Source organism: Terrapene carolina, unplaced genomic scaffold, assembly GCF_002925995.2.
Source record: "Terrapene carolina triunguis isolate 2854851 unplaced genomic scaffold, T_m_triunguis-2.0 Scaffold85, whole genome shotgun sequence".
NCBI lineage: Eukaryota > Metazoa > Chordata > Testudines > Emydidae > Terrapene > Terrapene triunguis.
The window spans coordinates 880,180-904,930 of NW_020664436.1; the positions used below are offsets into that span (position 1 = coordinate 880,180).

The 24,751-nt window shown below is 41.7% G+C and overlaps 2 protein-coding genes and 1 non-coding gene across 4 annotated transcripts in view; 1 reads left to right on the forward strand and 2 right to left on the reverse strand.

The window, feature by feature from the left end:
- Positions 1 to 11,110, reverse strand: part of WDR43 (WD repeat domain 43) — a 35,347-nt gene extending 24,237 nt beyond the window's left edge. For both annotated transcript variants that reach the window (XM_026649588.2, XM_026649587.2), the window contains exons 1-3: positions 10,845 to 11,110; positions 5,180 to 5,314; positions 1,041 to 1,162 (exon numbers count right to left, since the gene is read on the reverse strand). In XM_026649588.2, coding sequence (XP_026505373.1) covers positions 1,041 to 1,162; positions 5,180 to 5,314; positions 10,845 to 11,072 — 485 coding nt within the window. In that variant the 5' untranslated portion in view covers positions 11,073 to 11,110. The remainder of the gene's footprint in view (positions 1 to 1,040; positions 1,163 to 5,179; positions 5,315 to 10,844) is intronic.
- On the reverse strand, positions 4,068 to 4,145 carry LOC112105410. Its single transcript, XR_002908010.1, has one exon. It is a non-coding gene; the product is annotated as a small nucleolar RNA SNORD53/SNORD92 (small nucleolar RNA).
- Positions 11,111 to 15,101: 3,991 nt separating the features above from the next.
- TRMT61B (tRNA methyltransferase 61B) lies at positions 15,102 to 24,750 on the forward strand. Its single transcript, XM_024198178.3, has 7 exons — positions 15,102 to 16,465; positions 17,448 to 17,550; positions 20,309 to 20,499; positions 21,940 to 22,031; positions 22,462 to 22,700; positions 24,161 to 24,241; positions 24,435 to 24,750. The coding sequence occupies exons 1-7, from the start codon at positions 15,587 to 15,589 to the stop codon at positions 24,500 to 24,502; spliced, it is 1,653 nt and encodes a 550-aa protein (XP_024053946.1). The 5' UTR covers positions 15,102 to 15,586; the 3' UTR covers positions 24,503 to 24,750.
- Position 24,751: the final 1 nt, after the last annotated feature.

Here is a 24,751-nt window from a genome sequence, read left to right on the forward strand (position 1 = left end):
TATGGTTGTGTGTAATGCAGACAATCTGACAGGCTGCCAGCTACTGTACCTTACTGGAAATGGATCTGTGACAATATTGCTACCCCAGCTGCTTTCCGCACAGCATACAATATAACAAGAGCAAATTAAGATAGCTGTTATGGACATATTTCAGAGATGTTTAAATATTTAGCCCTTTTATACTAGAACGTATATGTGTTTTGTTGTGGCTATATATTAGCAATTTAATCTATGAATTTTCTGCCTTTTGCAATTGTCTTACCACTTTAATAATTTTCAGTTCATACCTTCAAAAAATTGGGTGCCTGAGGCTATGCTCTCAATCTGTATTTAAACATTCAAACAAATGGTCTGACTTTCGGAAGCAATGAGCGCACACCCAATGAAGTCAGCAGGAGATGCTGGGTATTCAACCTTTTTGAAAACCTTGGCCTGCATTTCAATAGGCTGACATAGATTTACATAACTACGTGACTGTGAAATACTAGATGAAGACAGTGTACTGCCCAGCACATTTTAGAGTTTCAATAGACCTACCTTATAATACAAGAGTATGTTCTAAATTAAATGCTTGTGAAATCTGGTTTTGTGAAGACAGCCCAAAAACAGTTCTGAATAAAAGACAGTTACCTTTTCCGTAACTGGTGTTCTTCGGTGTTCACCTAATATGGAATGGACATGAGCAAGCACTCAAAGAATTCAAATTTATATTTTTGCTGAGACTTGTGACCAGAATGTCTGATATTTTTTAAAATTGATTTTGAAGAAATGCCAGACCCAATTATTTTCTTGACACAGTGCATCCTTTATGCCTTTAACAGAGCCATAACAGTCCCCCTCAGAAGCCCAGCAGAGTGACAGCTTTCCCTTCAGCACAGAAGACTACCAGCCCCTGCTTGCATGAAAGTCAGCGTCCAAACACCTTGCATAGCAAAATATGGCACCTCCAACTAGACCTGACCAAAATGCTTTGATGAGGGGAAGAAGGACATGTGTAAAAGAAATGCTGACACTACTGACTGCAGACCAGTCTCACTCACCACTTCACTTTGCAGGTCTGTGTGTTCCATTCCACAATGTGTTTGTCTTCTGAACAACTATATAAACAACCATTGTCCTGGTGCCACCGTACACAATTTATTCTATTGTCATGACCACCATCCTACAAGAGAAACAAAGATTTAATTGCTAATGGGCAAATGAAACGGGCCTTGGCTAATGAGTTTTTGTGCAATCAACATATCGAACAGGCCACTTTTGGGGAGCTAAATCAGGTTATGGAAAATATGAAAAGGGTTATTCACTCAAACAGAGAGATGGCACTATACTGCAGTTTTAAGTTGGTCTCACACACATGCATCTAGATAGATGCTAGAAATATAAGTGGTTACACCTTTAAAATTCTTTAAGTAATGAAAGGTTTAGTGAGAGAATTCAAGCCTGCTCTAGCACTTTAAAGTCACAGATAAAGAAAACCATCCCCCTCCTCATTACATTGACATAAATACAGCCCAAACAGACCCATCTGAATAAACTATGTATCTTGCTAGCCTTCTTCCCTGATGATACAGATATCTCCCAGATGGACACTTCAAGAGCCTGCCTGCCCAAGCAAGCTGCTAAATAAGTGCCATTTCCATATATTCAGCACTTCAGAAGGAGCCATCACCAGACCAGACCCAAGGACTTAGCAAGAAACATCAGCCACCTCTCCTGTCCGTCAAGTTATCAAAATGGCTGCAAGCTCACAGGCCTGGAAAACAACTGGATGGGCATAGCTAAACACTATTGAATATCTCAATAATGAATAGACCAAACAAGGAAGAAAATGGGGATGTCACGATCTAATCTCTAAAGGCAGCTAAATCTGATACCCTACACAAGGAGTTTTTTTTTTAAGGGGCAGAGACGAAAGAGAAAAGGCAGGAGGAAGAAAACCAGAGGCACTAGCAGAAGGGTTTCCAGCTCTGAGATTTTAGAGAAGGTTGGGGTTGTGACATTCTATACCTTGGGAGAGCATCCTCTAACCCCCATATTCCTCATTTTTATATAATCGTGATCTTACATATAAAGCATGCCTTATACGGCATCGGGGAAAGGTTCTGATCAGTTGAAAGTCATTTCTCTATCCATATATGTATATCATTAATGCATATGAAGTTATGAGAATTGTGCTGTATGGTGGTCACTGAACAACTATATAAACAACTGAACCACCATACAACACAATTCTCATAACTTCATATGTAAGAGAACTTAAGTTGGGAAATCAGCCAGATACTAGCTCCCAGAGGCAACAGCAAGGAAAGTAACCAACACCTGGGCAGGGGTCAATCAACCCATCAACAACCACAGTCCAGCAAGGGAGCTACTGGAAATGTGTTCGATTATCTTTTGTTTTAGCTTGTGAATTTTCCCTATGCTAAGAGGGAGTTTTATTCCTGGTTTCTATAACAGTGAAACTAAGTCCAGAGGGGGAGTCCTCTGTGTTTTAAATCTTTTTATTACCCTGTAAAGTTACCTTTCATCCTGATTTTGCAGAGGTGCTTCTTTTACTTTTTTTCTTTATAATAAAGTTCTTCTTTTAAGAGCCTGATTGATTTTAGTGTCCTAAAGATAAAGGGTCTGGTCTGTACTCATATTAAAGGCAACTGATTGGTATATTATTCTCAAGCCTCCCCAGGAAAGGGGGTGAAGGGGCTTGTGGGGATATTTTGGGGGAATAGGGACTCTAAGTGACCATTTCCTGCATTTTTGTCTAAATCACTTGGTGGTGGCAGCAATACCGTCCAAGGACAAGGAAAGGAATTTGTGCCTTGGGGAAGTTTTTAACCTAAGCTGGTAGAAATAAGCTTAGGAGGGTCTTTCATGCAGGTTCCCACATCGGTACCCCAGGGTTCAGAGTGGGGAGGGAACCCTGACAATGACTCACCCGCATGAGGCCACACCAGGGGAACTGCTCAATCTTGCCTGGAGACTCAGCAATGCCCACTCAGACATGCCTGGACTTGTGCTCCCCAAGCACATAGGACTGAGGATATACAACAGACACAGGCCCAGCATGTGGCCCCTTTCTCCTTCACCCACCCATGCTACAAGCAACAAGGACACTCTGAAGACTCCAACTGAGGGGACTGGCCCAGATTTCAAGGGTGAAATCTGTGTACTATGAACTGCAATATCCACTGGGGTGAGGAAAAACTGCTTAGTCTAGTTGCTGCCCAGTCTAATAGGGTTGAGAGTTTAGACTGCGTGCTTACATTTTATTTCTTTTGGTAACTGATTTTTTGCCTATCACTTAAAATCTATCTTTTGTTGTCACTAAATCTGTTTTACTGTTTATCTTTACCAATGAGTTTGTATGAAGCGTGTGGCAAATCTGCTCAGGTTTTGCAAACGCGAGTGTATATCCGTTTTCCATTGATGAAGTGGTGAACCAAATTAATAAATTTGCACTGCTCATCTTGAGCATTGCAAGATGGTATATTCCTGAGGTGCAGTGCTGGGAGCTGCAGGGATTTGGCTATGGTGCCTTTTCTGTGTGATTTCTGGCTCTGGGAGCATTCGTGCAATCTAGCTGGGTGTGGCGCTCCACATGCTGTTGTGCAGAACGATAACAGAAACTGGAGGTGTTTGCTGCTGGTCACTAGTAAGGCATTGTGAAAGACAGCCCAGGTTGGAGAGAGTTCAGGGGTCACAGCGGTCCCACCGTTCCATGCTGCACCCCTGGGATCCCATCACAGGGCTCATTGGTCAAGTCATCGAATAATCCTGGCATCATGTGTCCCAAACATGGGAGTCTATCAGTGTGGGGGGGAAAATGCACTGGGTTATACTTAATCTGAGACCTGGTATTAGAACTCAAGTCCTACCGAAGGAGCAGCAACAGCATTTTACTGAGAATCTGTTCTAACCAGAATGAGAGGATGAACACATGCCTAGAAAAGTTAATGGATCTTCTTCCAAAAGATTAACGCAGTTTTGTAAGAGCATCGCTAACCCGCTTTTAGTCATAATTTGAGTTTCCTGTAAATTTACTGAATTTTACTATTTAATTCAGCACCAGCCTGCTCAGACAGCCAAGAGGAAAATGTCTTCACTGCAAGTCAGCAATGAGCGAAACCAAGTAAGCATCATCACAGCAAGGCATTATGCTTAAATATGGGCAGAGAAAAAAACTAATTTGATATATTTCAAAACCAAAAATGACTTTTCAGTTATGACAGAGTGAGGAATGTTCTTGCCATTCCAAATTTTTTTTTTTTTTTTTTAAATATGACACCCCAAATACAAGCCACTATTCTGTTACTAACAAAAGAAAAATGGTCAACATTTCTGTGGACCCATCAAAAACATGAACTTTGTGGGTAAAATAAAGACATGTCACCAGCAAAGTTTCAGCATTCACCCTATCAATTTTAAACCAATGTTGCTAAACCACTACCCAACTTAACAAGGCACACAGATGCTTTCCCATATGTAATAAATACACACTGTGCATCAATGCCCACGACTAATAGCCTAGAACCAGGAGGAGGAAATCAGTCTCATAGGTCTATGACATAATATTATCATTGATATCAACCATTATATTCCTTTGTTTTGTTACAATTCAAGGCTAAATGAAAAGGCAGAGAAGAGGTGATGTTAATAAAAAGAAGGAAAAGTGACAGCAGGATGGAACCACCACCTGATACATGTGCTGAGAATATAAGGACTCACACAAGACATCATATGGAAAGCTAAGTCTGTGATTCACACTTTTATAGAAAAGCCAACATGCCAGTGCAAGTAGCATCTCCACACTAGCCAATGCAATTTTTTAAATTCTCAGACACAGAATATTGTCTAATTGTTGAAGATGCAATACACGCAAGATGAATTTCATGGTGTTTAAATCCTTACTATCCTCTCGAGTTAAAAGGAACTCAAGAATTACAAATGTACATGTAATCGTATGATGTTGCGCTAGTCTAGAAAAAGTAATTCCTCAGTCTATACATACTAGCAACACTAGAAGTAGAATCATTCTGACATTCTTGTGGATACCACATACCCATTCATGTGTGTAACTATATAACCATTCAGAATTTAAAACTTTGTTAAATTAGCTTAGCCCACCCCTTTGAGCAACAGATAGGACCTTACAAATAGGCAGAAAGATTGATGTGACGCTTACTAGTTTGCTCTGTAATTCTCCTTTAACTGTGCTGTATAATAAAATACTGCCAACCGCTGTACCAATGGCCAACAGATCAAACTGTTCGCCTGCTTCTGCAGCTTCAGATTTCCTTTTTTTCCTCTGAGGACCCTCCTGAAAAGAGATTGGGAGTGGGGTTAAAAAAAAAAAAAAAAAGTAAGTTAGTCTGGTCAGCTTCCCCAAATAAGGGTTCCGTAACCCTAGAGTTCAAACACAATTGGGAACAAATGTGTGTAAATTCTAGTGTAGACAGGACACAATCATGTTTTAACATGTTAACTAACAGGATTACAAATCTTAGTGTAGACAAGCCCAAAGAGTATTATTTCCACCACTATGGCTCAAAATCAAATTTTAAAAGATCAGATGAAATCATTCTGATAGCATGGTGGCAGTGTGCTGTTCCATGAAGAAAACCCCAAGGTCATTTTCTAGTCTTTGCTTTATTCCCAGAGCGAGGCTGAAAGGTAGTACACGGGGTATGCTTCATCCCCAAAGGGGAAGGTCAAAACCGTAACAGAATTTAGCATTTCTATAGTACTTTTCATTTTTCAAAGCACTTTACAAACATTAAATAAATCTGCAACTTCCCTGAGAGGAAAGTGCTATTCCCATTTTACAGATGGGGAAAATTAGGACAACACAGTGATTTGCCCAAGGCCACAAAGGAAGTCAGTATCAGAACAGGCATTATATCTCGTAGTTCCTGGCTCCCATACTCAGACCATTTTTTAATCCCTTGCCCTCACAGTTTGAGAGCCACTGACAATCTCTACACAGAGTTTCAGCCTGTCCTCCTTGGCCAGAAGTGTGGTGGGATGGCCAGGTTAGGTAAGTGAAAGAGACTAGAATCAGTTCCTCAGGATGCCAAACCATAAAGAAAGGAGGAGAAAAAGCTACCACCACCACCACCACCCTTCTGCTCACAAGGGTTTAATGTCAGACTGTGTTCATACTTAACTCTTTAAGGGCTTCAGAAGAACGAAGCAGCCCCAACCCCACAGGCAAAAGGAAAATATTTTTCTGACGAGTTTGTTGTACCTTATGTAGACACTACCTCATCTCAGATTTCATTTTTAAAAACTTTCTACCCACAAGACACAAAATGATGTTTCCTCTACAGAACAGGATATCTGCACTAATGCACTGCAAGGAAGCTGAAAAAGGACTCCTTGTGGGCTTAAAACAAGAGCCTTGCTGCTCCACCTACATAGGTGTCTATTTTACATTACAATAGGTCACATGGCAGCATGTAATTAATTTGTGCCCAAGCCCAAAGATATGAGAGCTGCAGGTCATCTGGAAGCTTACACATTTAAGTTCTAAATTTTAAACAATGCAAAAAAAAAAAAAAAAAAAAGACTTTGGATCCTTGAAGTTACAGTACTCTAAACTTTTGACACAGGGCTAAATGTAGGATATTTGGGAAGCAAAAAGAGACTAGTTTTAGCTGAAGTTAACTCTATTCCAGTTTAATAAAAATCAGAACAACTGACATTTGAATAAAAAAATATCTAACTCCATTCCAAAAAAGCTTTCACATAAAGCTAAACCTAAGTGGAAAGCTGAGGTCTCTGCTGGTCACGAACATACTTTCAGGCTTCATTTTTAGAGACAAAGGAAGAGTTTTTAAAAGTGCAGCAAAAACTATAACACACATCCCAAAGCATGTTCATACCTGGAACTAAACATTTCAAACCAGGTCTAATGCATGTTAATCTAGGTTTTAAAGTCATGATCAACACTAGGTCTGAACATTAAACCAACTAACTAAACTTGTTTGGAGGCAGTCACATTAAAGCTGTGTTTAAACACTGTTCTTTGGTCAGTGAAGATGAGGCCTATGTTCGCACTGGATGCCAGATAGTACCGGAAGACCCTAAACACTATCTGCATTAAATGAAACCAGTTAAGCACAGATGGGCGCTGAAAACCCTTTCTCCTTGAAATAGCAAGCAACCAGCCATAAGCACAGAAGCACCTACTAATTTATCTAAAATTCTTCCATCCTCCCATCACCTCTACCCTCCTCCCCCCAATTCTTAGTTCACTGGAGATATTCCAGAACACATTACAAATACAAGCAAGTCTTACCTAAGTCCATCCAACTCATAGCATTTCTGATGTTACAGAATGAGCGAGCCAGGTAGTAGCAAAGGTTCTCCAAAGGAAACTTGTTTTTAAGTTACCCTATGTCTTTGCTGAAATGCTCCCAAAAGCTTGGCTAATGAGTGCATTTGGGTATGCCGTCTTTGGAATAAAAGGTGCTAAACCAGTGGTTCTCAAAGTTTTGCACTGGTGACCCCTTTCACATAGCAAGCCTCTGAGTGCAAGCCCCCTTATAAATTAACACTTTTAAATATATTTAACACCATTATAAATGCTGGAGGTGAAGCAGGGTTAGGGTGGAGGCTGGCAGCTCGCAGCCCGCCATGTAATAACCTTGCGACCCCCAGGGTCTCCAGTTTGAGAACCCCTCTGCTAAACAAACACGAGGATTAGATATTGATCTAGAAAATGCCTTGCTCACACCCTTCCAAAAAATCCATAGAACTAAAATACAAACTAGTCTTAGGTTCTGATCCTGCATGGCGATATCTCCTATTAATTTCACTGCGACCCAACATGGAGCTCACTGCAGGATCAGGACGCCTTTGATACCAGATAACATCTAGGCTTTCGTGTGCAAGACATAGAACTTGATCCTGCCACATACGAGCGTCTTACTATTTTTTCAGACGCTAGGGATTGAAGAAATATTTAGAATTCATTTACGATTTTGAATGAGGAACATTAGTATTTTAGTTAAAGCAGTTATGGTAAAATAATTTGATTTTTTTCTTTTAAGAGGGCATGCTTTTCCATAATATCCTCACTTGAAAAGTAGATTTTTATAAGTGACTATTTCAGGGAGACTTTCTACTGACCAGCACTTTAAGAAAATTGTGTCACCATAACAAAAGCTAAAATACCTCCCACACTACAAGCACATATACAGAGACTGGGGAGATGTGTGCTCCAAGCAGCTATCACAGAGCTAGGAATTCCCAGGATTAGAGTTCAACATCTCACTGATTTCTACAACTCATCCCCATGCTGGCCAAAAAACGTGTGGTCATCATTAAAGTGGCAAGAGTCCAGAACATACTTTGCCTTTGTGTAAGTGGAACCTGGCCAAACACCACCTAGAGGCATCTACTGGCATATGATTGTTCTTAAAGCATATGACATGAGCAGAAAACAGCAAGCTTTCCAGAGCAAAAGGAAACAAAAAATCTTATGTTACAAGCATCCTTTAGTTGGCTCAGCTATCAGAGCTTTATTTTTTTCCCTGCTCATTCAATCTGAGCACAAACCAACAAGTTACAAAGCTACAGAAAATACATACTGCGAGATATGAAAAGTTACCAGTTCCACAAGAGAACATGCTGAAATCCAGGTAATGCTCAGAGTTCAACATGTTAAGAGATAATTAGCACTAAGATGTGGCCCAGTGTTTGACAAAGTTCCTTACACAAGATAAAAAGCCCTGTCTACACCTAGATTTTAAAACGTTAGCCCTTTTCTGAAGAACCATTTTCAGACACAGTTCTTGCTAGAAAGCTGCTTAAGAAGCTCGTGTACACATTGTATCATGCCAGGACACCATGTTATAACAATGTTTGAAAGCTATATTACAGGTTATAACATACTTTGGTTCCATCCACACAGGCAAAACCAAATCCATGCTATGAAATGGCGTCCCAACATGCAATACACTAAGTGAGAGAGGCCTGCAGTTTCTTCAGTCAGCATAGATTCCAAATTATAAATATGGTTTTCAAAAGTGTATTGTTATATTGAGCAAATTAAAGTACAGGACAATAAGTTAGGAGATCTAAACTACTTCTCTCTGCCACAGAAATCCTGTGTCCTTGGGCAATTCACAATCTCTCAGATTTCCCAATCAGTAATATGGGATAATACTCAGGAGCACTCTCAGAATAAATTAAACATGTATGTATGTAAAGCACTTTGAAATCCTTGTACAGATGTTACAGAAATAAAAAAATATTATAATATAGTTATGCCCTATCTATACTACTAGCCAGGGGGAAACTGCACTTTCTGAACAAGAACAAGGTTCAAATACTGTTTTTAATCCTAAAATAATGGTTGAGATGGTGGCTTCAAATCTCAGTGTAGACAGGACGTAACTGAGCTAGCACCTTGTTGTTTTAATTTTGATCACACCTTTGGGTTTGATAATGAACTGTAAAAAAAATAAGACAAATGCTCTGAAATTCAACACTGGAATTTCCAAGTTCCCGGATGATTGCTCAGAATGAAATCACTGAATGTCACTCATACCTATTTAAAGCATTCCTAAATCCTGGAAAAATTCCCTTCCACAAATAACTTGCAAAGAGCAAAAGTGGTGAGGTAGATGTTATCCCAAAAGGAGACTGAATTCTACATAAATTAGTAGTGTATGAATTCCTAATGCCATTACTCTCTCCTTAACAGTATCTCACCAATAGAGCTGATATGAAGGACAGCAGGTTACAAATATAATTCATTCTTTGAGCAAAGGATACTTACAGCTATTATACATACACACAGTTCAATTAATTTACATGGCTAATACAAACCTATTTCAGAAGAACTACCCATCAGCAAAATCATTCTGTCACAGCCACAAGTGAGAATGGCTTACCTAAGTGCTTCCCCCCCTCCCCTCCAATTATCTGGAACTCCACATATTTTTGATTACACAACCATTTTGGATAAATGGGGCTGTACTAGGTACATGTCAAAACTGTCCAATGCATACAAGAAGTCATTGTTCCTTAGTTCTCTTCCTAGCTTTGGACACTGGGTGACCTTGGGCAAGACACATACTCCCATCATCAGTTTCCCCAACCTGTAAAAGTGGAAAATATTTACCCACATCACAAAGGGACTGGGAGTCTTAGTTCAATAACACCTCTAAAGTGCTTAGAGACTCCCTAATGAAAGACACCACCGTTGTTATTGTGGCATATATATAAAGTATACACAGGCACAGATGCAGCACCATACACCTAGCGACTGTAAACTCTGTGTTGCTACTGCTCCAGAGGAGACACTTAACACCAGCCTGGGCCACCCAAGGACTACCTCACCACTAGGCGCACACACGATGGGTGCTAAGATTCCCCCACCCCATGCTCTCCCCACCCGCAAGCCTAGGACTAGGTTCACCTAATGCTTCCCTTCCCCCAGGGCTTGCGCGCACTAGCCCCCCTCACTGGAGCGGCTCCCCCGGGAGGGGACCCTGTCGGCCCCACCACCCCTAGCCTCGGCCCGAGCGGGGGTGGGTGCCCCACGTGCGCTGCCGGTGGCCCGTCTGCACTAGCGCTGCCCGGCAGGGTGCTGCGGACAGGAGGCGGGAGTCCTGCGGGGGGGGGCGTGCGCTGTGGCCGTGTCCCCGTCACACGGGGGCTGTTTCCCGGCTGTAGGGGGGCTCCCCCCACTCGGGGCCTGCTGGCTGCTCTCCCCGGGGAAGCCACATGGTGCCGGGGGGTGGGGCGGAGCAGGCCCGGCCCAGCACGGGGCAAGCGGGCCATGCGGTGCGGGCGGCGGCACCCCCGGCCCGGCCCCGCGTTCCCTCCCGCCCCGGTACCTTGCTCGGGGGCTGGCGGCCCCCCGGCGGGGCCCAGGCCAGGCAGGTGCAGGCGGCGCTGAGGTGGGCGGAGGGCACGTACTCGTGCTGCAGGCGGCTGCTCGGCGTGTCCCACACCCGGAGGCGCCCGTCGGGGCCGCACAGCGCCAGGGAGCGGCGGCCGCCCGGAGAGAAGGCGCAGGGGGCCCGCGGGGCGTCCCCACCACACGCTGCTCCGGCCGCCGCCATGGCGCTCTGGGCCCGGCCTCTGCTCCAGGCCAGCGGCGCAGCGGCCACGTGTTTCCGCCCCGCGCAGGCGCACTGGCCTGGGACAGGCTCCCCCTGCGCCGCTCCTCCCCTCCGCTGCACGGCCCGCGGCGGCGCGGGGGGGGAGGGGAGGGGGCTGAGTGTGGCAGGAGAGAGAGGCCTGTGCGGGAAGTTGAGGGTGGCAGGACAGAAGGAGGTCGGGGGGGGGGGGTGTGTATTCAAATAGTATTTTGAGGCGGGGGGGGGGGGGTTATGAGAGTATCAAGGGTGAAAGATGGGATCCTGGGGGCTGAGTATATGACAGCTTTGGGAGGTACTTTCTGTGTGCTGGGGGTTTTTTGGGTGTGTGTGTGTCAAGAGATGTGTGTATGACAAGCTTTTTTTTTTAAAGTTTTTTTAAGGCTTCTCATTTTGCAGGCCTGTTAAATGTAGGATATAATGTGACTGTACCAAGCGATGCCTAGGACATAATTGTTACATATTAATTTTATTAAGGTTCATCTCCTTGTTAGGTACTGGGAAAGAGTAAATACTGCAGAAACATCTGCCAGAACTGATCAAGTATCAGGGGGTAGCTGTGTTAGTCTGTATCTACAAAAACAACAAGGAGTCTGGTGGCACCTTAAAGACTAACAGATTTATTTGGGCATATGAGGTTTTTACCCACGAAAGCTTATGCCCAAATAAATCTGTTAGTCTTTAAGGTGCCACCAGACTCCTTGTTGTTTTTGCAGAACTGATCAAAAGATTCATAGATTTCAAGGCCAGGCCATAGAAAGTCTCCAAATTAATTCCTAGAGCAGAGCTTTTAGAGAAACATCCAATCTTGATTTTAAAATGGTCAGTGATGGAGGATCCACCATGACTGTTCCAATGGTTAATTACTTTCAATGTTAAAAATGCACACTTTATTTCCAGTCTGAATTTGTCTATCTTCAACTTCTAGCCATTGGATGGTGTTATACCTTTCTCTGATAGATTGAAGAGCCCAGTATTAAATATTTGTTCTTGGATGTATACATTCCCATTTAGTTAAATCAAAACACACATTGTTTTCTTGCACATACCTTTCCAAGCAATCCAGTGACCTGTCCTCTTCATTATTTACCACTCCCACAACTTTTGTGCCATCACCAAACTTTTTCGGTGATGATTTTATGTTTTCGTCCAGGTCATTAGTAAAAATGTTAAATAGCATAAGGCCAAGAACTGATCCCTGTGTGAGCCCACTAGAACCACACCTGTCTATGATGGTTCCTTGTTTTTAATTACATTTTGAGACCAATCTGCCAATTTTTAATCCATTTAATGTGTGCCATGTTAATTTTATATTGTTCTAGTTTTGTAATCAAAATGTCAGGCAGTACCAAGTCAAATGCCTTAAAGAAGTTGAGGGAGACAATTTCTTTTATTTGGATCAACTTCTGTTGGTGGAAGGTACAAGCTTTCGAGCTTCAGGGCTGGGGAAGGTACAGAAGTGTATTACATCAACACCAAACTTGCAATCTTATAAAAAAAAATACCAGGTTAGTTTGACAGAATCTGATTTCCATAAACCTATGTAGATTGGCATTAATTATATTACTCTCCTGTATTAATTGAGTTGTGTATTAGGTGCTCCATTATCCTGTGGGAGTGATAGGAAATAGAAAATATAGCCTGGCTATCAGAAAAAAAGTCTTGGGCATTGGGAAACTATGTTGCATTTTAATAGCCCCCATGAGTAGGGTGGAAGCCCCAGTGGTTAAGCAAGAATGGAAAAAGCACTAAAAAGTGTAATCTAGAGATCAATCCTTTACTTATCAGGAGGTAGACTAGATGATTTAAGAGATATTTTTCTTCTGTAATTTCTATATTTTCCCTTGATTATTAGGACAGTGCATTGCAAATTGTTGTATCAGGCCAGATATACATATAAACAGGGATGTGAAAAGGTGTGATTCCTGACCAACATAGCTGTGCTGGCAGAAGCCCCCTAATGTAGACACAGTTATAACGGTAAAACTACACTTTTGCCAATCTAGTTTATTTCACCTAGTGTTGTTTTGGAGGGGGTAGGGGCATGAGTAGGGGTGGGGCTAGAATAAACTGTGCTTGCAAAAGTACAGTTCTGCCAATTCAAGCTGCAACCACAGTAGCACTCTAGGAGCACTTTGCTAGTATAGTTAAGCTTTCCAAATGTAAACCTGGATTAATTTTAATTTATTATAATAATTCAGTACACTGTAAACAATTATTTTTTAAAAGTACATTTCAGATGCATCACCAGCTTTTCAGGATGCATATTAAATATATACATAGTCCTTTCTGTACTGTACCCATTACATATCTTCTATATTCCCTTGAGGCACATACAGTCAGAAGAAGCATAAGATAAATACTTCCTTGCAAATGTAATTTTTTTCATACCCTCTCATTTAATAATTCCTGTCTACTTCCTTTAACATGAGGGAAATTATATATGATGGGGAAAAAATCAATGAAAATATTGCTAATGACTAATGTGTCTCTATCATAAATAGTTTTCCACAGAAGAGGGGGGCAGGAAAAGCCCAGAAACCTGTTCTGAATGTAAACAGTTTAAAATTGTAGTTTATAGACTGCAAGTATAAATGTATAATGACTTATGTTCACCATTAAAACCATGCACATCTCACAGCCAGATCTTCAAGAGCTATTAACATGATTATTTATTTGATTTACAGCACCCGGAAATATGATAGTCACTTTACAGAAACATGAGAAAAAAGACAACCAAAAACATTTTCAAAAGTGCCTTTAAAAAAAGGACTTGGGCTCATAAGTCACATAGGTGCTTTTGAAAATTTTACTCAAGGTCTGTCCCCCATAGGGATGATGGCAAGGGATGAGAAAGTACATAATAGTTTACAGTAACAATATAAGAATTCACTCTGGGCCTGAGTACATCTTATGGTTCTGATGCAAATAATGAAGCTTTGCATTTTTTTTCCCCAGTGAAGTGTAACACTTCTAAACAACACAGCAGAAATGAATTTTACGGAAGGATTTAAAGGATGGGAGTAGGAGGGAGGGTGGATTTTTAAATGGGTTTTTCTTAGTTTTAGGTTTTCAGCAATTGTTTTTTGAAATAGGCACATGCCATCAGTGGATTCCCATTGTCTTTCCTTTTTTAGGCTCTAGTCCTGCAGTGAGCTCCCTGTGGTCCCAGGGTCCATCCACACTGAGCTCATTGCAAATGGGGGCCTTATAATTCATTCTGAAAAATAAAGATGCAAAGAAATTGCTCAGACTATGTTGCAACATAGACAAAAACCTTAAATCTTCAGAAAATGTAGTCAATCCCTGACGTTCGGCCTAGTGATTTTGCAGTTGTTCCTTCACCATTATGCATTGTAAATGAAAACAAGCCTCTAGACAAGCTTCTAGAGACAAAGTTCTATTCAAATTTACAACATATTGTAATTTTCTTTTGATTGTATTTGTTTTTTAAAAACATTAAATTGCAGCAGCATATCTGCCTTACCTATGTTTTGTCTTTTGTGCCAAACTGTTTTGCTCAAATAAACTTAAAATTACATTATGATTCATTTAAATCAAAAAGTCATGCTTCGTGTTTTTGTCTGGCTGAACAAGAAGCCAGATTTAAACTATATTCGTTTAGATTAGTTGTTACTTCTAAGGTATGTTTTTTGTTTTCTTGTTTTGGAGGGAGGGGTGTGTGGCAACAACTATAGGAGGGTATAATAATCTTAACATTCTTATAGCAATTTTTTGTGTTCAAAATACTTTAACTGGATTTTGATTAATGTTTGTAATCTTCAGAACAGATTTAAGAGTCAATTCTCCCTTTTTATAGATGGGAATGTTTATGGGATTGTATTTCAAATCCTTCCAAATCTCGCTTACTTAAGAACATAAGAACGGACATACTGGGTCAGACCAAAGGTCCATCTAGCCCAGTATCCTGTCTTCAGACGGTGGCCAATGCCAGGTGCCCCAGAGGGAATGAACAGAACAGGTAATCATCAAGTGATCCGCTCCTTGTCGCCCACTTGTTCCTACTTGGAAGGCACCATCTTCGCAGTCTGTATTCATTTTAAAGCAGTTTTAAAATCTTTCCCCCTACATGATGAAGGGGTTTCATGGGTCATTTTCAAACTCTCACACTATTAGGGTGAGGGGTGTCGAAGGAACACAAGGGTGTTTGTGAAGGGAACAGCAGCTGCTGAACGCCAATCTGATCGGCGCTGCCTGGGCCATGTGGGCAAACACGTGGATCCGGACGGCCGCAGGCTTAGTACAGACGTGTGCCGCTGTGTTAGCCCTCGTGGTTCCTGCAGGGGGAAGGCAAAGGCGAGTCCGCCTGCGCATGAACAAGTCCTTAGTCCAGCGCAGGGGGGCCAGCCAGCAGCACAGGCTAGACCGGCAAGCAGCGCACGGGCCTCTCCCGGCCACGGCAGCTTTGTGTGCAGCGCCCCCGGCCGGCGCCGTGCGGACGGGTGGAGGGCGCAGCCATGCTGCAGTGTGCCAGGCGGCGGCTGAGCCTGCAAGTGCTGGGAAGGGAGAGTCGGGCGCAGCCCGCGCGCGCGGGGCCGGAGAGGACCGCGTTGGTGCCGCAGTGCGGGAGGAGGCGGGCGAGCTGGTTCCGGGCGCTGCTGGGCAGGGGAGTGTTCGAGGCGAGCGATCGCTTAGGGGCACCGCGCACCCGGGAGCAGGGTTCTCCTCCCCTGCCTTCCGCCCATCGCCTCCGGGCGGTCAGAGCGCTGTGTTCCGGCTCGCCCCGGGGTGGAGGTGGGGCCGAGTCGGAAGAGCAGGTCAGTGCCGCTGCATCGCGTGTAGCCGACTCCCCCCAGGCGGCGGACCCGGGTCAGGTGCTGAGGAGCCGGAGGAGGCGAGCCTGGGAAAGGGCCCTGTCTCCTCTGGAAAGAGTGAGCCGACTGCTACCAGAGGAGTTGCTCTCGGAAGAGATCCGGGACATACGGCGCGCAGACCAGGGGGAAACAAGGCAGGAGGACAGCAGTGAAAGCAGCGACTCTCACCTCCAGCTGCCTGCTGCCAGTAGGTCTTCCCCCGCACAGCTGCAGGGGGATGAAGACAAGACGCCTGTTGACACCCATAACACGTCGGCTAAAGACGTGCCTTTCCAAGCCGGGGACTTGATTTTAGCAGAGTTTCGCAGAAAAACCTACTCGGAGTTTAAACATATGCGTAACCTGACAGCTGTCGGGAAATTGAATAGCAATTGGGGAACTATTAGCCACCTGGAGATAATAGGCAAACTACCGGGCCAAATGTTTAGGACTTCTAGTGGGTTTCAGTTCCTGATAAGGAGACCAGCCTTAGAAGATTTTGTGTATTTGATGAAGAGAGGACCTACTATTTCATATCCAAAGGTAAGTCAGTGTTGCATGGGTTGTCAGTTGTTGCAATGGATGTTTCCACAACTGAACAATTTTAACTTAAAAACCGGTTTAAACAGCAGCTGGTGATGATGATTGGTTTTAAAAAGGCAGGAACACCCCAGTTCACCCAGCTACAAGATGGGTGCTAGAACCATTGGGTTAGGGTGGTGAAGGGTCTGATGAGCCATGGGTTTAGGGAACTTTGATTAGATGTACAGTTCCAATCTCCAGGATCTGGAGATGTTTTGGATTTCTATTAAGCAGCCCTTCACATATAAAAGTTCGGGTAGTCCTAATTTAAAACCTTGTTAGAGATGCAGTCTCTAAGGGAGAGTCTTTTGTTGTTAATTTGTATATCCAAGCATTTTCAGTTTAGGGAAACAGCAATACAATTTACTTTTAGACAGCTTCCTTCCTACTAAACAGTCAGTGTTTTACAGTGGGATATTTTAGCTTTTACAACAGGGGTTCTCAAACGGGGGGTCAGGACCCCTCAGGGGGGTCACGAGCTGTCAACCTCCACCCCAAACCCCTCTTGCCTCCAGCATGTATAATGGTGTTAAATATATTAAAAAGTGTGTTTAAATTTATTAGGAGGTCGCACTCAGAGGCTTGCTGTGTGAAAGGGGTCGCCAGTAAAAAAGTTTGAGAACCACTGTTTTACAATCATAATTTGCCACTTGTGTTTTACTATATTAAGGAGTCCTATCATTCCTGTATTAGTAAATTACTTCTTTCTATTAATATTTGCTTTGTTGACCTGAATAGCTGCAGGAGCTTCAGGTGGCTTATGCGATTGCATAGTGATTTTCAGAGGTGCAGCAGACCCACAGCTCCTATTGATTTCAATGGAACCTAAGAGTACTCAGCACCGCTGGAAATCAGGCCATCCCTTTAAGCAGTATTCTAACATATTAAAGTTTGAATATACAGTATAAAAGTATTGGTATTTTATTTCTCTTTTAACCCTTAGGATATTAATGCAATGCTGATGATGATGGATATCAACCAGGGAGACACTGTGGTGGAAACTGGTACTGGGTCTGGTGGGATGAGCTTGTTTCTATCAAGAGCAGGTAAAAGACCCTAGATTTAGCAAATATAGGAGTTTATTTCAGAAGCAACACAGAAATCTTAGTATAACAAGTGCTACTTTTCCATTAATCAAAAAAACTTGAAGTCACTCTCTATGTCCACTTTCAGGATTTGCTGTGACTTCAGATTTATATATGCTGTTTACCTAGGGTGAAATTTAGCACTGTGCAGAGGGCCAGCACGTAGCCTGTAAGCCATTTAGGCTGCATTTTGATGTCATAAGGTTTACAGGCCTTGTGCTGATGCTCTGTACGGGGTTGAATTTCACTCCATGTTTTTATCATTGGTATCCTTGTATTGCCTCTCTAGCCTCTTTCTTGCTATTCTTGGGTTACTCTTTCCTAACCCCTGTTTGTTGACTGCATCACTGAAGTCATGATCATAGTGGGGGAGCAGCTCTGCTATTAAGGTTGAGACTTGCTTATGCCATATCTACACTACAGTAACACGGAGTCCGGTGGCACCTTAAATTAAATTTAAGGTGCCACCGGACTCCGTGTTACTGTAGTTGTACTGAACTCCGTGTTGTTTTTGTGAATACAGACTAACACCGCTACCCCCTGATACTTAACACCATGCACTACAGTGCTGTAGTGTAGATGTTTCCTACATTGATGGGAAGGGGTTTTTCCATTGATGTAGTTAATCTACCTCTTTGAGAGGCACTAGCTAGGTCGATGGAAGAATTCTTCCATCGACCTAGCTGCATCTACAGTGGGGGTTAGGTTGACCAAACTATGTGTCACAGGGCGGGAATATGAAGCCGAAATGGCAGTGGTGGGGTCAGGATGATATGGGAGGAACTAGTTGCCACATTTGTGCTGGCTCTGATGCCATTTTGCAGAGTCCCAGCCAGAACAGATCATTGCCTATCCCAGAAAATATTGATGAAGTCTCCTGCATTAGGAATGATAAACCGAGTCTGTGCCAGGCACTTAGAACAGGTATGTGTGGCACAGAAACTCACTGCTGCGATCAGGGTGAGGCATAGTCAGTGCATGGCACAGTATACAATGCAGAGACTGTACTGGGGAGCTGAGAACAGGAGTGCTTGGCACTTACAGTGCTGAGGCCAAGGCAAGATGCTGAGAACCAGCAAGTTTGACATAGACCCACAGGAGCTGACGAATAAGGAGAGCAGGATGAGAACATGCTTTGAGAGGAATGGAGCAATAAACACCCATGGTTTCAGGCTGTATCATCTCTACCATGGGGTGTTCTCATTCAGCTGAGAACATTTCTTTGAGATGAATGGGCTACTTCAGACCTCCCTGAGCTTCCCATGAGGAAGATGGAAATGTAAAACCCCTTCCCTATACAGTAGATCCCACTTCTGTATGCATTCCTCACAGCCTTCTGTCCTCAAAATTTACCAGGGGCATGTAGGTTTTTTTCTACAATTCCTCAATGAATAACGGATCATCCTCAAAGTGGTCTTTGCTCTCTAGGAACTCGGATGCACTGACAGAACACAACCATAAGGGGGGGAACGTTGGGCACCTTCCCGTCCAGTGACATACCTGATAATGTCCAGAAAGTGGAACCTTTGATTCCTTTCCTACAAATATCCCCACATTCCTCCCAAATTCTTCTCTATGGCTGATCCACCGGGCTTGGAGAAGGAGCTCCTTCGCTCCCCTTCCCTCACTTGGGGAAGAAACCCAGAACTCTCCACCTCCCCTCTGCTGCTTCCAATAGTAGAAAAGGGGCTCTACAGGCTCCCCTTCCCCCACAATTGCTGCTGCTCCTCCTATGGAAAAGGGGATGTCTGAGCTGTGCAAGGGAATGGGGAGAGAAGGGGATCAGAGTTGTGTAATGTTGGCACAAAGCTTAAGTGGTCCATAGACACCTTGTGTTGGCCCTCTGCACAAAGGTAAATTTCAGCAAGTGAGCCATGCTTCTGTTACTGTGAATATAAAACCAACTCTGATTTAGGCACTAGAAATGAATGTGTGTCCATGTTTATCTTTCCCAGACTCCTGTGTCTGCTACCGAGTGAGTTAACTGAAAGACAGGGTGTCTGGCTAAGGCTGCTGTTTCACTCCTGGAGGCCTGCACTCTGATGTGGGTCACAAGTGAAAATAAATACATTGGGTTTCACTGTAGTCTCTCTTTGGCCACTGCTTTAATCTCATCCCAATGTTAGGCATAACTGAGGCTATGCCCTGCAGTTGCTGCACTGTAACTCCCGCATGTGGATGCTGCGGGCATAAACTAAAAGGTTCCTAGTTCTCATTAATGTAATCCTGTCTGAAAAGGACTACATTAATGTGCATTGGAAACCTTTTAGATTGTGCCTGCAGCATCTGCCCTGGAGAGATACAGCGCATAACTTTATTGCAGCAGTGTAGACGAGCCCATACCGTTGTTGGCAGCATTAGCAGAGAGATCAGAGACCGAAAGGACCATAGATATTGAATTCTTCTCTTATCGCTAGAGGTGCTCTCTCCAGGTGAGGGTTGAGACAAATGGTTCTGCCAGCCTCTGCTGTATCTATTCATAGAGTAGACAAATTTCAGCCTCCAAGATGTTAATCTGGCACTTTTACCTGCACAGGATCACTTAAATTTGAACAAAAATAAATTGTAGTTGATTATCTTTTATATAATAACTTGTTAGGGTGAGAAAGGGGAGACAATTTAGACTAACCCATTCTGTTATTTACTTTGATGTTTTTAACCTGTTAACTTGAATCAGGAAAAAAAAATAGTAAATTTAGTGTGTTTCATTTGCTTTAAGTTGGACCTCGAGGACGTGTTATAAGTTATGAAATCAGAAAAGATCACCATGCTGTAGCCAAGAAGAATTACAGGCGCTGGCGTGATGCATGGGAAATAGGACATGCAGAAGAGTGGCCAGATAACGTGGATTTCATTAATAAAGATATTTTAACAGCTGCTGAGGATATGAAATCTATAACATTTGATGCAGTAAGTCTTTAGTAGAAAACTCCCTACCTTAAAGAGATTGGCATCTGATTTTTTTTTTTTCTGATGAAATGAAGAGCAATTTTCTTATCCGCTCCATTGTGGGATTTCCCACATCTAGCCTAAGCATAAACTATAAAGTAACAACCAAGTCTCTGCTAGCGGGGATGGACAAATCCCATCTCCTATTGTCAGCAGACCTTTGAAGGTCTGATGGTGTATCATCCTCAAAAGAAACACTGATATGTCCATACATTTACTCCTTTCTGTCTTACAGGGAAAAGCATACTTTGTCGGTCTCCATTTGCAACAATAGTACAGTTGTGAGGGGAAATAGATTTTTCCACTGCTGAACTAGGCACATGCTTTGTATATATTAAGTTCAAGAAAAATTGCAGACTTATTTGTACTATAACTGTTATTTAAAAAAAAAAATAACTTTGATATCACCTGTGCTCCTGAATAGAATGTTACTACAGTCTAAACTGAAGTAATGAAGGGTATTGTCAATTCCTCTGTCTTCATGCTGTAACTTTTAATATTAACATTTTCATGCAAAGTATGTAAACAAAATACTTTTGGTTTTTATATCCTTATTCTTTTAAATTGATGTGTTTTACAAGAATTGTTTGAACCCATATTGTTCCAACATAAACAGTGGGAAGCTAGTTAATGCAGTAATTTATTATTATCAGTCTTATTGGATCAACATAAATCTTTAGATTAAACAAATAAATGAAATTTAGTTGACGAGTTTATGTGCACAGATACAAAATGGCCAGCAACCTAAAAATATAATCTCTGACTCAGAATCTTGGATATAACAGTTTATTAGTCCACAAAACAGATATTCTTACATACTCCATTCTTTGTTTGCAGTTTAAATAGTTTCTTGAAGAGCAGTTGTCAGAGTTTGCTGAGATAGAAGTCTCATGAGTTAAACATCTGAATTTTAATATTTAATAGTATGATGTGATTATTTCATTGCAAAATATAGTTTGAACACTTCTTAACTTTTTTTAAAGCAGATATGCAAAAATCAATTACATGCAATCTGTTTCAGGCATTAGTTTTTTTATTTTGCCAGCATGATACAGTTTAGTTGCTGGACGGTTTGACATTAACCCATGACTACTGTATGTTGATTAAATATGAATTGTTCATTTAGTAAAAACTACCAGATATAGTCAACACTTCATCTGGAATGCAGTAACACTGAGCGGTCTAAGCGTTCAGGGATTTTTGTTTTTAAAAAAAACACATGGGTCTTAGGCCTGCATAAGCTGTTCAAAGACTGGAATAAAATTATTTTTTGCAAATATATATTGTAGATATATGCATTAATTTTCCATAAACAAACTCATAGTTTCTCCAAGTCAACAAAAGCAGAAAACAGATTTATGTCTATTCAGTCTGGTTAATAATTATCTTGTTCTTCTATAGGTAGCTCTGGATATGCTTAACCCTCAGATTGCTTTGCCTGTTGTGTATCCAAATCTTAAGCAAGGTGGTGTATGTGCTGTATACCTAGCAAAGTAAGTATTCAAACCTGGCATTTAAAAACTTGTTTGATTCAGACATCAAATAACTGTAGTTTTGTTAAGCATATTTTTATGCATAATAGATTTTAAATACAAAATGTTTATTTTTTGTAACAGTTTTCTACATTTGTTGTTCCTGTAATACTTTATGAGCTGCACTCAGTATAAGTCCTGCAGTCCTTACTTATGCAAAATTCCCATTGGAGTCAGAGGGAGTTTTACCTGAATAATGTCTGCAGGATAATTGCCCATGTTCTTCTGTGCAGTATTCAGATTTGTTGCTGGCTTATACTAAAATTGATGGCTTTGTGTTCACCAAGAAGTGAAGAGCACAGTGCAGTGCACAGGTCCAGGACTAGTAGTTGTATAAAAGGATCTCAAAAAAGAAAAATGTAACACCATATCTCTTGCATTTCTCTGAAAGTATCACACAGGTTATTGATCTGTTGGAAGGAATACGGACCTGCAATTTCTCTCTTTTATGTGAAAGGATCATTGAGGTGACTCACAAAGATTGGTTGGTACTCCCTGCTAAGCAGAAGGATGGCAGGTTAGCCCCAAGAGTGGAACCTCAACAAATTGTAGATGAGGAACCTCAACCAAAAGAAGGCGAAGAGCTTCCTATTCGGGATCAAGCAGTAGTTGGAGAAAGTGACGATGTTGGTAAGGAGCTACCCTGAATTAGATATATATTGGCAGGGCCGGCTCAGGCTTTTTTGCTGGCCCAAGCGGCGAAGGAAGGAAAAAAAAAAAAAAAAAAACTGCGATCGGCGGCAGCTCAACTGCGCCACTTCATTCCTCGGCAGCAATTCAGCGGCGGGTCCTGCGCTCCGAGAGGGACTGAGGGACCCGCCGCCAAAGACCCGGACGTGCCGCCCTTTCCCATTGGCCACCCCAAGCACCTGTTTCGTTCGCTGGTGCCTGGAGCCAGCCCTGTATATTGGACTAGGAGACTAATGTAAATTTTCCCCCCTTTGAAGGGAGATTCTCCCTCACCACATCTGTTTTGAACAAGATATAATTCAGAGAAGTCTGCCACAATTTCACACACCCTTCCTCTCTCAAATAATCTGCTTACATCACTTCAGATGTACATATATCCTCCACATTTATGAGCCAAAGTTATCAGCTTGTGATGTATGCAAGCTCCATTGGTCCATACCGGCATCTGTTGGTTTTCTAACACCTTTCCTGAAGCATTGCTGTTGCATGATGTAAAAGTATTAGCCCATGCTTACCAGACAGAGACTTGGTGGTGGTGTGGTTGGCTTGAAGTATAACTTTTTTCTGTAGTCTGAAAGCTGAAAATCTGGATCTCTAAGCATGAAATACAAACAAACACTTTTTTTTTACTTTTATCATAAAAAAATGAGGATGAGGATTTTTTGAGAGCTAAAAATGTAATCACGTAAAATACCATTTTCTGTTTTTCAGACACCTACTGATCTACTCACCCCTAGCTCTTGTACTGCTTCCTATGAAAAGTACTAGGAGTAGTGAAGCTGAAAGTCTGGGTTGTGGAGAACAGGTTTAGCACCCAAGTCCTCTCCTACAAATGAACTTTTTCTGGCTACAATCAATATTTTTTGGGAAGCTTTCCTAAATTTTGATTGGCAGCTATATTAATGGTAAATATAAATTTAAATGAGATGGCCTTTTAATAAATCCAGTTGCAAATTTAAATAAATAAAAATAAATTCTAATTGGTAGCTTAATCATGCTATTGAGTGAAACTTTTTAAACTTGAATTCAGGAACTGTCTTAGGGTAGCTTCCATATTCAGACTGTTGCTGCTTTATGATCCATTATGATTATGGTGTTTTTGGGACTGCATGTAGCAGATATTAACCAAAAATAGGATGCTTTGTCTGCAAGCTGCAGCTCTGGCAAATTCAGACAGTACAGCTCATTCTAGCTATAGGTTTGTGAATATAGCAAAAGAGGCTGTCTATACTGATGGATGGCTGCAGAGCAGCCTGATAGGAGTGGATTAACAAAAGAGAGAAAGGCAAAATGTTAGAGAAATTAGTATTTAGACATAAAATACTCTAATATGATGTATGTAATTTATTTATTTTTACCTGCCAGGAAATAAATATTTTTTTTTTATTTTAATTCAACAGAATCACTTTCTGATTATGTCAAACCATATGGTTCAGTGCCTTACATTGCTAGACCTTACCCTTGGCAAACTGGTCACACAGGTAAGAAATGTTTGGGAAATGTTTTTCTAATCTTAAGATTTGTTAAATAGTATTGTATTTTTCACAAACACTCGCTCTTTCTAAACTAGTATTTTATCATTGACATAATGAATTGATATAACTTATAGTAGTTATCTATTAAATGCACGCTGATGTTCCTGTGGCAATAATATTTTTTTTTCCCTCCAACTAGCATTTCTCATCAAGCTGAGGAAATATAAAGTGGCATATCCAGACACTGCTCCAGATGGCAGCTGCTAATTTGAGTACTGTACTTTGCCAGAATAAAATTAAATGTTGTAAATGGCTGTTTAATTTTGTAGACTTGTGAATTTTTTAAAATTACTACTTTGATTTATATTGAATGTACATTTTTATATTCCATGTACAATCTAAAGAAAGGACGCTAATGAAATAGTGAACTATGGTACAGCTATGCAATACCATTAGAAACAAACATTTTATAATTGATCTTGCAATGAGTTTGGTATTCTGAGCTATGTCTAATAA

What these genes read in the sequence shown, in the direction of transcription:
- TRMT61B (XM_024198178.3), top strand. Translation starts at nt 15,587, where the DNA reads ATGCTGCAGTGTGCCAGGCGGCGGCTGAGCCTGCAAGTGCTGGGAAGG. An exon ending in CTACTATTTCATATCCAAAG is followed by an intron (nt 16,466 to 17,447) that starts GTAAGTCAGTGT and finishes TTTAACCCTTAG; the next exon opens with GATATTAATGCAATGCTGAT. An exon ending in TTGGCAAACTGGTCACACAG is followed by an intron (nt 24,242 to 24,434) that starts GTAAGAAATGTT and finishes CCCTCCAACTAG; the next exon opens with CATTTCTCATCAAGCTGAGG.